Source organism: Myotis myotis, unplaced genomic scaffold (genome assembly GCF_014108235.1).
Source record: "Myotis myotis isolate mMyoMyo1 unplaced genomic scaffold, mMyoMyo1.p scaffold_m19_p_2, whole genome shotgun sequence".
Lineage (NCBI taxonomy): Eukaryota > Metazoa > Chordata > Mammalia > Chiroptera > Vespertilionidae > Myotis > Myotis myotis.
The window spans coordinates 129,696,005-129,710,189 of record NW_023416324.1 but is presented as its reverse complement, the minus strand read 5'-3'; the positions used below and the strand labels follow the sequence as shown (position 1 = coordinate 129,710,189).

The window sequence follows — 14,185 nt, the reverse complement described above, 5'->3', positions numbered from 1 at the left end:
AAAAAATATTTTTGTTTTAAAAGACCTAAACCCATTAAAGAGGAAAACAATGAAAAAGGAGAAATGACAGACAACATTTAGGTAGCTATTATTTAGGGAGGAGAGAGGAGGGAGGAGGGAACAAGCTGATTTGTGCTGAACCCCAGAAAAATTTCAGGAACCTGAAACACTACAGACTTCTAAAAGTGGAGGTAAAAGAGTCAAAAACAGAAAGATCAGTTGAACATCTCCCCCAGATCCCCTTCCCTATTAGGTCAATGGACACTAATTCTCTAGAGAGGCTGAACTCATAATGGGGCAGGGAAGGAAGGGATTGGAGGGAAGAAAAGGGTACATAGAGAACACAAGAGGTAAAATCAAAGGGTACATACTGAACAATGGTAAGGCAGCCCCTACCTCCTCCATCAAGGAGGCTAACTGATCATATCTACAACTAAGAAAAAATTTATTTATAACCATAGAGGTAAATATCATAAAAGTTAAACAGTTGCAATTAGTTGCTTCTGGGGAATATGTGGGGAAGGAAAGGAATAGTGTATGAATTGCTATTTTTTATTATAAGCTGTAGGGGGGGGGGGGGACAAAAAAATGGTTGCCTCTATAATATCCATTCTTGTTTTCTTCCTTCCTAACAGAATCATAGACACATTTTTATCAGGGGGAAAACATACAAAAAAAAAGTTATCTAATATTCTTTTCAGATGGGGATAGTTAATAAGACTTAGGTCAAGATGTTTTTTGGCTTACCCCCCAAAAACCCTGATCTACTACTATGAACTCAGATGTGATGGCTGGAACTCCAACAACTGTTTTGGATGATGAGACAAACTTGAGATAAGAAGACAAAGATAAGAAAGCAAATAATGGTACAATGATAAAGCCACCATAAAATCCCCATACTATCTATTCAAGACCTAACATGAATAAAAAGTTATGTTTAAGATATTTAAATCAGGACTTGATTAGCAGCAAAATGCAATTCCTAATATGTTGTCTTACATGACTTTTTAAACTAAGTATACATAAAACATTTATACAAATTAAAAGTAAATTTTTGCCCTACCTGGTTTGGCTCAGTGGATACAGCTTTGGCCTGTGGACTAAAGGGTCCCAAGTTTGATTCCAGTCAAGGGCAAGGCAGTTTACCTCGGTTGCAGGCTCAGTTCCCTGCTCTTGTTAGGATGTGTGGGGAGACAACCAATCCATGTGAGACACACTGATGCTTCTCTCTCTGTGTCTCTCCCCCTCTCTTCCACTCTCTCTAAAAATCAATGAAAAAATATCCTTAAAGAAAGTGAATTTTAAAATAATTCTAATTAGTAGCATTGTTAAAAATTAACGTAAATAGTTCCAGAAGGCTATTCAAGAAGCAATTTGTTTGAAAACCTAATCATTTTTCCCATTAGAAATAATGTAAATTGAATTAATCTGTTCCAGACTCACAAATGATTCCCTATTTTCACCTTTCTCAAGTGATGGTTGTTTCATGAGCACTGTCACACCTTAGCAATATCAGTACTCTTGATGGCCTCTCTATATTTTAAAATTGTGCTAATCACCTATTTCACCAAGCCATACTCCATAGCTAGATCAGACACATGAACACCTCTATCATACTTTGTAATTATTTCTTTTTTAAAGCTCTATCATTGTTCTCACAACTTCTTTTTCACTTTGCTGCTATCACTAACCTCATTAGGATCCATGGTGACTTGGATCCATGTATTTAATAATAATAAGCAATAGCATAAGCAAAAAAAAACAAACACAAAAATATTTACAGCACAATTTCCTGAGATGTTAACAGAACAAGGTTTAGCAGTAAACTGACTCATACTCAGGCATTCTCTCCATTGTCACGTAAGAGACATGTGACTGATGCCTAACCCGTTTGGCTCAGTGGATAGAGCATCGGCCAATGGACTGAAGGGTCCCAGGTTCAATTCCGTCAAAGGCATGTACCTTGGTTGCAGGCACATCCCCAATTGGGGGTGTACAGGAGGCAGCTGATCAATGTTTCTCTCTCATCGATGTTTCTAACTCTCTATCCCTCTCCCTTCCGCTCTGTAAAAAAATCAATAAAATATATTTTAAAAAAAGACACGTGACTGAGCATAGAGTATCAGCATGAAAGGGTTGTCAAGTCAGAACCCAAGTTTTGTTGGAAAACTGAGACTTTTTTATGTGAACAACGTGGTAGAGAACTGAATTGCTCTAGATGGGAGACATACAAGAACCAAGGCTTCACATACTGTATGTTCAACATCATCCCTGTCCTCTACTGTCTAGAATAGATACTAATAGCAACCTATCCCAATTAGGACAATCAAAAATTTCTCCAGACATTACCAAATGTCCCCTGCAGGGAACATAATCTCTGAGAAAATGTAGCTGCTATTGCAAATTATTTAGGGCTTTATTCGAGCATTCAGCTTTTCTAGATAAATAACAGAATTTCAGAATTATAACATTTCTAAATTTTCTCTAAAGTTTTTTGTGGGATACAAACTATAAGTGACCTTCAGATTGAATTATCTCTAATGTCCCTCTTAAATTTTCAAAGAATTTCACATGAGAAATATTAACAGCCTTTGTCTAATTATGTCTATCTCCATGCTAGGTATAGTACTCAACATTTCATGGTCATTCTCTCCTTTTATACTCATTACATCCTCATGGGATGACTATTAACCCCATTTTAGTAAGAAACAATTTTAAAGTATTTTAATCAACATATCAAAGTATTTCCAGAAATACTTATCATTCACTGTAATCATTCTAGCACTGAGCTACTTGTTTAGTTTACAATCAATTTATGATCAAAGCATTTCAATACATCTAGCAAAAAAAAAGTTCAATTATTATAATCTTCAGGAATAGGGGAAATGTTCACAGCACCTAACAAGTCAGAGAAATAATAATCAGACTGTTCCTTGAAATATTTTTAACACTATGGCCTAATGAAAGACTACTTTTAGACTTTCTCATCCTTGATTCCCTGAGTACATCCAGTAACTATTTTTTCCCCTTTGCACAACTTGTCATAAATAATTCACTTTATAATTATTTGCAAATTTATTTGTAATTTTAATCTGCCTTTCAGTAGAAATTGAAGTCTGGATTCAAATCACAGCTGGTCCACCTACCAGAAATGAAGACAAATTCAACTACGAAACTTGCATAACAGGACCTATCTGAAGGCTTTAAGAGTTAGTAGGACCCTCAATAAAAATTAATTTCCCCTTCCTTTCATCCTCAAAGTAAATTAAATATAAATTAAGAGCTAATTTAAGCATTTGTTGAGAGTCCACTAATAAGAGTTAAGGGAGGATGTGATAGGGGCAGTTAGTGGACATTACGACAAGTAACTATTTGGAAATTAACACTTACAATCTCCCAAATCCATCATCACAAAAATCAGTTTAAGCCTAAGGGACTATTCCCTTAGTCTAAGATTTTATAATTACTGGTATTGTTTCTCAAGTAAAGAAGTATATCCTCAAATGCATTGAATGGATGCATAATTTATCACTTATATTACCTACTGTCTTCTGTTGTATTTTCCCTTGTGGTAAAAGACACAGAACCTCCCCTTCACCCACACAACTAACTGCCCAAGACATTTTTATTCAGATTTCTTTCTAAAAGGAGAAATATAAATTGGAGCCTTTCTTTTCAGTGCACAAGACTGTGAGTATAAATCATATATTTCATTAACTGTCACCCACCCAAGCGCATATTATCTATTTTATGGATTACTCACAATTAAGTCATTCACTAATGAGTGCAAGTTACTTAATATTACTTTACCCTTAGTAAATATTAGGAAACCAAATGTTAAAAAGAAGAAAAAAAAACAATCTTTGGGAATTAGATTACATAATCCACTTCTTCCTTTGGTGGCAAATAAAACAGAACTACTATACTGTTAGAATTTATTAATCAATGCATAAAATTCAACTTAACATAGGTAATCTTTTATTCTATCTTAATGTTTTAGTACAAAAAAAAAAAAAAAAAACTTCACAAAGCTCACCTACAGGGTGGATCCAGGACAAGAGCCCTAAGAACAGATCTATTGCTAATCTAGAATATTATAAAACATGTAAGGTTTCAGGTAAAAGTTGGTAGCATAAAAGTATGTCAGCATAACTTAACTCATAACTTAGCAATGTAAAAATAAAAGTTTAAGTTCTTCCTGTTTAGTTTTATTTCCTTGTATATTTAGGTGGTACTGGAGTTTTTTAAAATAGCCAACTTCATTGGTACTTAAAATAATTTACTGTCACTGTTCAGACACTGTATTTCACAGGCTAAATTTATTCTCTGTTCTCAAAACTATTTCAAGAAATATAATAAGAGTTAAAGATTCTCCAAAAATGTTCTGGCCCTCAAATAAAATTTCAATGCAATTTCAGCAATTAAGGGTTATTTGATCAAGTAAATTAAAGCTAAAGGTAACCAAAACCAACTTGCTTATTAATGATATCAAAAGGAAAACAGGCCCAGCCGGTGTGGTTCAGTGGTTGAGCACTGACCTATGAACCAGGAGGTCACTGTTGGATTCCTGGTCAGAGCACATGCCTGGGTTGCAGGCTCTATCCCTAGTGTGAGGCATGCAGGAGGCAGCTGATCAATGATTCTCATCATTGATGTTTCTACCTTTCTCTCCCTCTCCCTTCCTCTCTGAAATCAATAAAAATATATTTTAAAAAAGCAAAAGAGAAAATGAAAAGATTTTCAGCCTATGAATATATTAAAAAGATCAATCATAAACTAATTTTCAGATGTTTAAAATTCCCATAGATACGAAGTCTACCGATAACATGGGTTCCAGATGTAAAACATATAGTTAGAAAACAAGTATTGTAAAGACACTGAACCTCTAAATCCAGTGAATGCCACTACCAAAATAAATAAAAATAAGAAAAAATATTTTCAAGAAAGTCACTAAATAGAGAGCAATGCCAAAGAAAAAATACACGCCCTTTATACCAAGACAGTTTCCACCTTCTTATTTATGATAAGAAGGAATGAACCAAAAATCAAAAGACAGTTTAAAGTATTAAAAACTTGCCTGAAAATTTCAAATCCATCCTTTCCCTTTCAATGTTTGGAAAGGCATAAAAATCAAATTTCAGCAAATATGATGCTTACTTCCTGTTAACTTTATTTTCGACTTGTTAACAGAATGAAATAGCTAACTTTAATTAATATGTAAAGGATCCAAACCCATTTGTTAGAAGAAGAAACGGTGGGATAGAGAGATTAAGTAACTTGTCCAAGGTAACAACTAGGAAGTGGTGGAGCCATGATTTGAACTCTATTCAGAAGATAATGATCAAATTAAAAAATAAATAAATAAAAGAAGGGGTTTAAAAAAAAAAAAGAGTAAAACTTTCTGCCGAAACAGTTTGCAAAACAAGACTGTTGTGAATGAGAAAAAATATTTATAAATATATGTAGATGTGAATGTAGATGACACAACTTTACCCTTAGAAGTACTTTGGTGCTATAACATCTGATTATGGCCAAACACTTGAAACTACATCAAATCAGAGTGACAACTGACCAAGTAAATAATTAATTGTCACTGTTCGGTCGAGGAAAGGGGATAAGAAAAGAAAAGATGACAATCACACTGTCTTAACCCCGCCTTCCCCCCACCCCCCCAAAAAAAGTATCGAAAACACCGTGGGTCAGCGCCTAAACCAACAGAATTGTCCCGGCGGGGTCTCGTGCAGGGATGACAGGAGACCCTAGCAGAGGGGGAGGGGTGGCGATGACAGGAGAGGGAGCGGCAGAGACACCGCAAGCCCCGATCTCCGAAAAAGGGGGTCCGCGGGGGCACCAGGGGCGGAGAAGGGAAGGCAGGAAATGTTGCCAGAGATTCCAAATGAAGTGAGCAGGAACTGGGTGGGAAGCACAAGAAGGCGGGACCCTCGGGCAGAAAGGGGTCTGTCTGGGGAAGGGGAGGCATGTCAGTACTCCAGCGCTTTCCTGCCAGCTGACCCTCCGCTCCAGCCTCTCCACCCGCGACAAACTCTCACTTTTTCAGCAACCCTTAGACCCACGGGTCATGCCCGTCTCGCTCCCCGCTCCCCGCCCCCCACCCCAAGCCGGATAGGTGGAGGGGGGAGCTTCACCCTCACTCTCCTTGTTGGGCTGGCGGAGTGAGCACCGGACACAGCCCTGATTCGAGGACGAGGAGGCCAGGAGACGCAGGGAGGCCCAGTACCCGGGTGACAAGTCCGAGCGGCCGACGGGCGCCTCACCTGACAGAAGCGTCGGCAGTAATCCCGACTGCTGATCCCGACGACGCCGCCACCGCAGCTGCTGCCGCCAGTGCCGTCGTTGCCGTCGCCCGCAACTCCAAGCCCCGCAGGGCCTGGCGGGGACTCCACAATGGCCACGAGCTCTTCTCCGAGGCGTTCGGCCTCTTGATCGCTCTCTTCCTCCGCCATGAGGCTCTCGCCGCCCAGCGCGTACCAGCCCCTGCGCCGCCGCCGCCGCCGCTGTAGCAGCCTCGGCTAACCTCCTCCTCCTCTAGTTCCCTCCCCCTTCTCTCCGCCCCTGGTGGACGGGGGCCTCTCGTCTGGCTCTACTTCCGGCTCCGCCCACCCACGCCCCTAGTTTTCAATGGAGAAATCTAGCCGCCAATCATGCACATGCCCGCCTTCCTACTACCATTGGTCAAGGCATCCGTCTGTTTGACAGCTCCGCTGTCAATTGGCCACCGCTGCTCGGCGGTTGCTGGGGCCCGCCTACGAGCTTTGCCATAGGCGGTGCGGGAGGACGGGGCGCGGTGGGGGACACGGCGGCCGCCGCGGGGCTCGACCGGGCAACGGCGGCGGCGGCAACGACGACAAGTCCTTCTCTTCCCTCACCCTCTTGCTCCTTTTTCTCTTCCTCCTCCTTTCCTTTCTGGCCGGCTCTCGTCCACTTCCCCTAGAGGCCGCCCGGATCCTACGGTAACGAGAAGCTAGGGAGGCCGAGGGTGGGCCCGGCCGTTGGTGCAGGCTCTGGGCCCGGGGCCTTCCTGCCCGAACGGGAGCCGGGGGCGGAGCCGGGGCGTCGTAGTCGGCGGATGGAAGGGGGAGGAGACGGGAAGCCTGACAGCGGCCGCCCCGTCAGGCGCCTACCGCCTCCTCCCCTGAGACTGCCGCCAACTAGGCTGTCTAGTGGCGGGGCCCACGGCCGGCAGCTGGGACGCGGCCCTGCCCAGCTAGCGGGGCTGGGGCGGCGGGGCCCGGCGTGCTGGGGCTGGCGCGGGAGGAGGGCGTCTAGACGGCGAGAACGCCCCGCGCCCCGCCTTCCCCTCGCTCTCCGGAACCCTGGGGCCCGGGGCGCGCGGCCAGGTGCCGAGGCGGGGCGGGCCGCCGGGAAGGGAGCGGGCTTCGGAGTGTTGGGGTCCGCGTTGGGGTCGGGACTTGCGGTGTCGAGTTCCCTAAAGAGAGAGGTTTTAAAGACACCTGCGTGGTGGCGGTTGTTGGTGTCCCTGTTCACGTTTTCGCCCGCCCTTCTTTTTCTCCCTACCCCCATTTTTTCTTCCCATTTGTTTTGTGTTTTGCAGTAAAGGCATGACTTCCCCGCATCTCAGGGAAAACAGGGTGCAAGCCCAGAAACTCTTTGCCCACCACCACTTGTTGAAACACGGATTTTGAAAGCGTCTCCGGTTGGAACCAACGGAAAGTGCCAGGATTTCATGCATCTCTGGTCTTGCGCTGGGACCCTTTACTAGTAAGTATCCAGACGGAAAAAACTGGAAACTCATCAGGTAAACATTTAAACTTGAAAACGGATGACTTCTGTTTTGCTCTAGTAAGTGATTTGCTGCTTCTGTTTTGTTAGCTAATTCCTGCTCTTAACTTCGTCCGCGCTTAAAATATCTTTACCTTCTCTTGAAAACACTTTTGTTCTTCAGGTCTGTAAACTCAAGCATCCTCTGCTGGGTAGATGTTTGCTTTTGCAGTAACACAAACAGACTTTTGAAAGTTACAAGACATTGGATGTGTAGGCCTTTCACATTATCACAAGTAATTGCGCATTTTATTCCTCAGAGAATAACGAACATTTTTTAAAGTTTGAAATTAAACTATTTAAAGACAGAAGATTTTTCACATTGAAAGATTTAGGCATTACTGGGCACAAATATTGAATGTTGTTTTATAACTAGTTTAGAGCCATTAATAATTGGGACTGATTTGCTATAGGTGTATAAAATATAAATCATTAACTTAAGGTACACACATATAATGGTAATTGACTGTTTATTGGGCAGGAATCATATCTGCCTTATCTGCCATTGAACACCTGTAGCCAACACAATATTTGGCACATGAAAGCTATACATTAAACAGATTTTTAACACGTTAAGCCCCCTGTCAGTCACCGGTGACTGACACTATACTTTCCCTCCCAAAGACAAAACAGGCTGGGCACTCAACGTGTTAATAGAATATTTGAATTAATCCTATTAAAACCTAAGTTTTATCATGCTTTTCAGAATTTATGTAAAACATTAAGTCCTTCTCTGAGTTTATGTCCATAGACAATTTAAAGTTATTTTGAGATAGCTTTCAATATTACTCAGCTACAAGTTCTCTAACGTGGATTAACACCATTGTTTCTGATTACACTTATAAAGAAAACATGGTACCTATCATATTTCTATAGAACAGAATTCTATTTTCAATTCTTTCAAATTCATTGGAATTTCTTATATCTAGGTTAATGTAAGAGCTTAACCCAAAGGCACATGCCTCAGGAAACAGATGGTCTCCACCAACAATATTTGTTCAATATCTCAAGTTTTCAGTGCCACTGGTTTTGGCAGTGATCATAAATGTTTGCAATTAGGATAAATTTTGAAATGATTAAGCTGCTTCTGAGATTAATATATGAAAAAATAGTAAAGATAATCATTTATTTATTCCATCAACAAATTGTGATTGAACACCTATCATATACTAGGCACTATGTTAATGAGTTTTTGGTTTTGTTCTAGCTGACTAGTTAAATGAAATAAATTAATAGATGTGAATATTAGTCTTTAATGGAAAAAAGTGTTAGAAAAAACACTGCATATATCTTGATCATCACCTTTTGGAAAACTTAATAGAGGTGTATATATGCATTAATTCTTTGAATTCTATTTTTGCTTTAAAATATAATGATATTGTTTCTGATGTTACTTGTGTTTGGTCTGCTTTCTTGGCTTATACTTTTTTTCTCTGAGCAGTTGTGGAAATTATATTTACTTTCATATACAATTATGCCAGTTTATTTATCCCCCTGTTTGAACAAACTTTGTTAACAATTCCCTATGATTGTGTTCCTAAAATCAGTTGCCCCAGAACCGTGAAAAAAAAAGAAGCTCTTTTAAACTTGAATACATATCTAAATTGAATGAAATTAATATAATACCCTAAATACTGACCTGTGATTAGGTTTTTCTAAAAGATAGTGACATCTGAAATAGGTGTAATTCTTTTTTCATAGTTTAAATTTATTTGAATTTCATCAAATTCAAGGAATGGATGTAGTTGTTACTAGTAATGGGTACACGATCTATTAATTTAAATTAAGTTTTCTGAAATCTATAATCTTAAAAATGTTAACTGCTTCCCAAATGAACTGTTGTTATAACACGTTTTTTCTTGTCTTGAAAGAACCTTATTCAAAGTCAAAATGGAAAGATTTGTAGTGACAGCACCACCTGCTCGAAACCGTTCTAAGACTGCTTTGTATGTGACTCCCCTGGATCGAGTCACTGAGTTTGGAGGTGAGCTGCATGAAGATGGAGGAAAACTCTTCTGCACTTCTTGCAATGTGGTTCTGAATCATGTTCGCAAGTCTGCCATTAGTGACCACCTCAAGTCAAAGACTCATACCAAGAGGAAGGCAGAATTTGAAGAGCAGAATGTGAGAAAGAAGCAAAGGCCCCTAACTGCATCCCTTCAGTGCAACAGTACTGCACAAACAGAGAAAGTCAGTGTTATCCAGGACTTTGTGAAAATGTGCCTGGAAGCCAACATCCCACTTGAGAAGGCTGATCACCCAGCCGTCCGTGCTTTCCTGTCTCGCCATGTGAAGAATGGAGGCTCCATACCTAAGTCAGACCAGCTGAGGAGAGCATATCTGCCTGATGGATATGAGAATGAGAATCAGCTCCTCAACTCACAAGATTGTTGACCAGGAGGTTACCATCATTGTGATCAAGATTAAATAATGTGGAGTGTTAAAGTTATGTATTGATTATATGGTTCATTTTTATATTTATTTCGTTTAAAAATCATGTGATGCAGAATAGTTTTTCAATTTGTATATAGTTGCAAGCAAAAACAAAAATTCACCATAAAACTTACTGTTAATTTTAGTCACCAATGGTATAAAACAAAACTTAAGGTTTAAAGTGTGCTAGAATACCTTAAACCTGATGGTTATCTTTAAAGTTGAAGGTTTTTCTCCTGAAATATTTGTGCATGGAAGAACTGCCCTGCTTTTTTACCCTATTGCCATGTATGATTATTCCTTGTGAGAGTACTTAATTACTTGGATTGAAGACTAGCCTAGGAAATTGAAGCTGCTGCCAGGCAACACCACTCACAGTAACTTAAAGGAATTCTTTCTGATTAGAGGATCCTCTTCAAAATGGAAGCAATGGTGGTAAACTGTTCTTGTATATTCAGATCCCTAGCAGAAAATGACTGTTTATTTCAAACTATGCTTTACTTTGTATATGATGTAGTTACTTAGCTATCCTTCAGTTCCTTACTGTATTTCCCCCCCTTTTTAAAGGCTTATTGTTATATTTAGTAACAACTTCAAGTGACCAAAAGACTAAAATCTCTTAATGTCAGTGCCAAAAGCCATAGGGAATTTTGCAGTGACACAATTTTAGTCTCTTAACATAAACACAACATTTTTGAACCATAGCTTTCATTTCAAGCATCATCTTGAGTTTGTAAGCTTTTTTTTTTTAATGTCTTGATGTTAAAAGACACCAGGATTATCATTTTAATTTAAACAGGTAGACACTTTATTGAGTTTTCTGTTCTTACAGAAAACTAGTAATTTTTTGCTGACAGATCAGAAAATAAGGAAATTACTTTCTATATATTAATTTTTCCATATGGTTTCATAAGAGTTTAGTTGGGATAAGTAGACTAGAAACAAGTTTACTTTCACTTTTATGTGCTTTGCCTCTGGTGGTACAAGGCTTTTAAATGGATGGTAAACATTGTCTAACAGTACAAGATTTTTGTAGTGGAGATCTGGCAGTATCCTGTATAACTCTTTGGGTGAGGAAATAATTAGTTCTGTTAGAGGTCAACCATGTTCAGGAAATGATCTCTATCTGAACCTCACTATCTTTTAAGGTTATCAGAGACCCAAATTATATTTTTTAAAAACTAAACAGTGAAAACTTGGAGTATAGCTTTAAAAAACTCTTAAATTCTTTGAACACATTCAAGTTAAAATACTTATATATTTCTATTACAAGCACTGACAAATGATGCCCTATGTTAACAGCAGGTATTATATTTAAGGTTATTTTACCACAAATCTTTATTTAAAAAAGAAAAGCCAAAGTAAGTAAGTAACAAGGTTTAGATTTTATATTTTTCAGAAACAGCTTTCCATTTCTAAATTTCTTTTACAGACTTAAGTTCCTAGTTCAGGTTGTCAAAGTGTCCGTCTGATATTAGATTTTATGTGGATTTTTTTAAATAAGCCTGCCACCAAAAATAAGAAAAAAAGGTCCCCTGTCAAAATTTGAATACTAATTTTCCTCATGTTCAGTTATATTAAAGTAGCACAAATTCCTAGAGTAGTGCTCTCATTGATAAAGCACATCAGAAGACCAGCAGCAAAACATAACCAAAATGTACTTTTTTTTTTTACTTCCTCTAGTAAAGAATTTGCAGGCAACCATGTTTAATTTGAATTATCTATGATGGTAAAAAGTCTTAAGAAGCTAGGAAAGTAATTGAGTTTTATAGCGCTATTTTCAGAATACAAAAATAAGGTTAGATATGCAATCATTCTAATTTTTCAAAATTCCATGTGATTTAGACTGCTCCCTATTGTTTGGGTATTAATTTGCACTGAAAGCAAATCTATAGTGGCAGAACAGTTTTCAGTAGTCCTAAACTATAAACTGGATGACATTCCACTGGAATAACACCAATAATTCACATTTGAGTTTCTAGTAATTACAGATTTGATGATCATTTAGGTCCCACATAAATGTATTTCACCAGGCTCCAAACTATTCCCACACACACCATATATAGGGGCATAATCCATCCTCCTGCTATGATTATATCATGTCCTTAGAAGAGTTTTTCATCCTTTTGTGGAGGTTTAATATGTTCATTATAAAACTTCGTTCCCTGAGTCTGGTTAACCTTGTCTCATAGTTAAATAGATAAACCAGAATGATTGTTTTAGCCTGCTCAAACGTACAAATCTGTGAAACGATGGTTGGCATATGTTAACAGATGAGAATATCTAAGAGGCATATACTGCTGTCAAGGTATAGTGGACGTGTGTTCTGAAGTTTTAAATCTTAACTATGTAGTGTTAGTGTGATACTATACTATTTGGGAAAATAGCATTTTCTATTTTATAAGTTGTATGCATAAACAAGATATGTAATATTTCATTTATAAACTGCCTTCAACACATGCTTACCTGTTAATAGTGTTTTCTTGAAATATAGTAGTATGTCTTCCAAAATTTCACTTTATGCTTACAATAAATAGTTCCTAGCTAGTTGAAATGTTAAATTCCTTCCTGGTTTCTTTTGATTCTATGGGGCATATAGCAAGCCTAAAGGACATTGTAATCATTTCTTAGGGGTGAAAATCTAGAAAGATTGTGTATGAGAGCCTAAATAGTTATGTTATTCATTATCATCTTTGGGTTAGACTTCTTTTTCTTAGCAAATGCTACTTCCAGTTAATGCATTTGGCCCTACTGAATTTTCAGGGACCAAAAAACTTTAAAGAAAAAGTTGTGCATCTTAGAATTGTAACCAATTAAGTATTGGCTTGGGATTGTTCTGAAGTATTTATTGCTTAAAAACTATTGTAAGTAACAGTTGGCAAGAACTCTAAGCAGAAAGTTCCATGTTAAAACTTTTGCCTGGAAGAATTTGTATGGGAATGTTAATGGAAAACACATTTAAACAAATTTAAAGTGGCTATAAATGAAAGCCACAGAAAATAATTTGGTGCTTAGTCTTTGTAAGGGCTCTCCATGGTTTGACTTGCCCCAACTGCTTTTAAATGAGTACATATCACCTTCATTAAATAGAAGATTCATTCTATAATTTCACTGGAAATATTAGCCTAAAATAAATTGCTTTAGCATCTGGTCAGCACTGATTAAAATGTGAATAGTGAAGTGGCTATCTTAATTAAACCTTGGTTTATCTGAATCCATACTGTCATAGACTTCTGAGGTAAATACAATTCTTACCTAGTATTCTACTTGTATCCAGAATACTGTATTCATTAAAATTTACTGTGTTCATTTTTGTATTCCTGTGCTTTTTTTTCTTCATGCATGTATTAGTATAAATGTGTCACTTTTAAAGTTTTGTCTGTGACTTTTAGAAATAAATTTCAAAGAATTTGTTTCAGAAATTTTTGAAAGCACATTTTGTTTTGTGAGTGAATAACATTTCATAATTCCAGAAGATCAACAGAATTTTACTAAATGAGTTTTATCTTTGTAGGATTATTCGTTCTTATGCTTAATATAAAAGCATGTATTCTGTCAAGAAAGAATCACATAAATATAGTAAAAATTATATAGGTAATATTTAAATAAACTTAATCAGTGCTTTTAAATGGATATATTTTCTACTTTTGGAAATACCAGTTATCAAGGATAAACCTAATTTGCATCTAAGTTTTATTGGGTTTCTGAGAGATTTGCTATGCCCTTTTTTGACGCTGGGTGTAAAAAAGTGTTGAAAATTGCCTTCCGTTTTAGTAGTATTACATAGTTTTAAGGGATATCCACTTCCATTTATCAAATTAGCTTCTACTTACCTCTATTTGGGGGAAAAAAACTAATTTTTATATATATTTATATATATACTAGAGGCCCGGTGCACAAAAATTTGTGCACTCGGGGGGAAGGGGGCGTCCCTCAGCCCGGCCTGTGCCCT

General features: G+C 38.1%; 2 protein-coding genes across 5 annotated transcripts in view; one reads left to right on the top strand and one right to left on the bottom strand.

Annotated features, from left to right (window-relative positions):
* The window catches only part of ZNF654 (zinc finger protein 654), a 125,004-nt gene extending 118,344 nt beyond the window's left edge, over positions 1-6,660 (bottom strand). For both annotated transcript variants that reach the window (XM_036348110.1, XM_036348112.1), the window contains exon 1: positions 6,276-6,660. In XM_036348110.1, coding sequence (XP_036204003.1) covers positions 6,276-6,464 — 189 coding nt within the window. In that variant the 5' untranslated portion in view covers positions 6,465-6,660. The remainder of the gene's footprint in view (positions 1-6,275) is intronic.
* Positions 6,661-6,811: 151 nt separating this feature from the next.
* On the top strand, positions 6,812-13,550 carry CGGBP1 (CGG triplet repeat binding protein 1). 3 transcript variants are annotated; one of them, XM_036348118.1, is made up of 3 exons: positions 6,812-6,971; positions 7,574-7,777; positions 9,672-13,550. In XM_036348118.1, the coding sequence occupies exon 3, from the start codon at positions 9,691-9,693 to the stop codon at positions 10,192-10,194; it is 504 nt and encodes a 167-aa protein (XP_036204011.1). In that variant the 5' UTR covers positions 6,812-6,971; positions 7,574-7,777; positions 9,672-9,690; the 3' UTR covers positions 10,195-13,550. The 3 variants fall into 3 exon arrangements, with proteins under 3 accessions (XP_036204011.1, XP_036204009.1, XP_036204010.1); XM_036348116.1 differs by having other exon boundaries at positions 6,815-6,971; positions 7,574-7,740; XM_036348117.1 differs by lacking the exon at positions 6,812-6,971 and adding an exon at positions 7,212-7,358 and having other exon boundaries at positions 7,574-7,740.
* The last annotated feature ends 635 nt before the right edge of the window (positions 13,551-14,185 follow it).

Coding starts and splice junctions, on each gene's coding strand:
- CGGBP1 (XM_036348118.1), top strand. CDS start 9,691: ATGGAAAGATTTGTAGTGACAGCACCACCTGCTCGAAACCGTTCTAAG.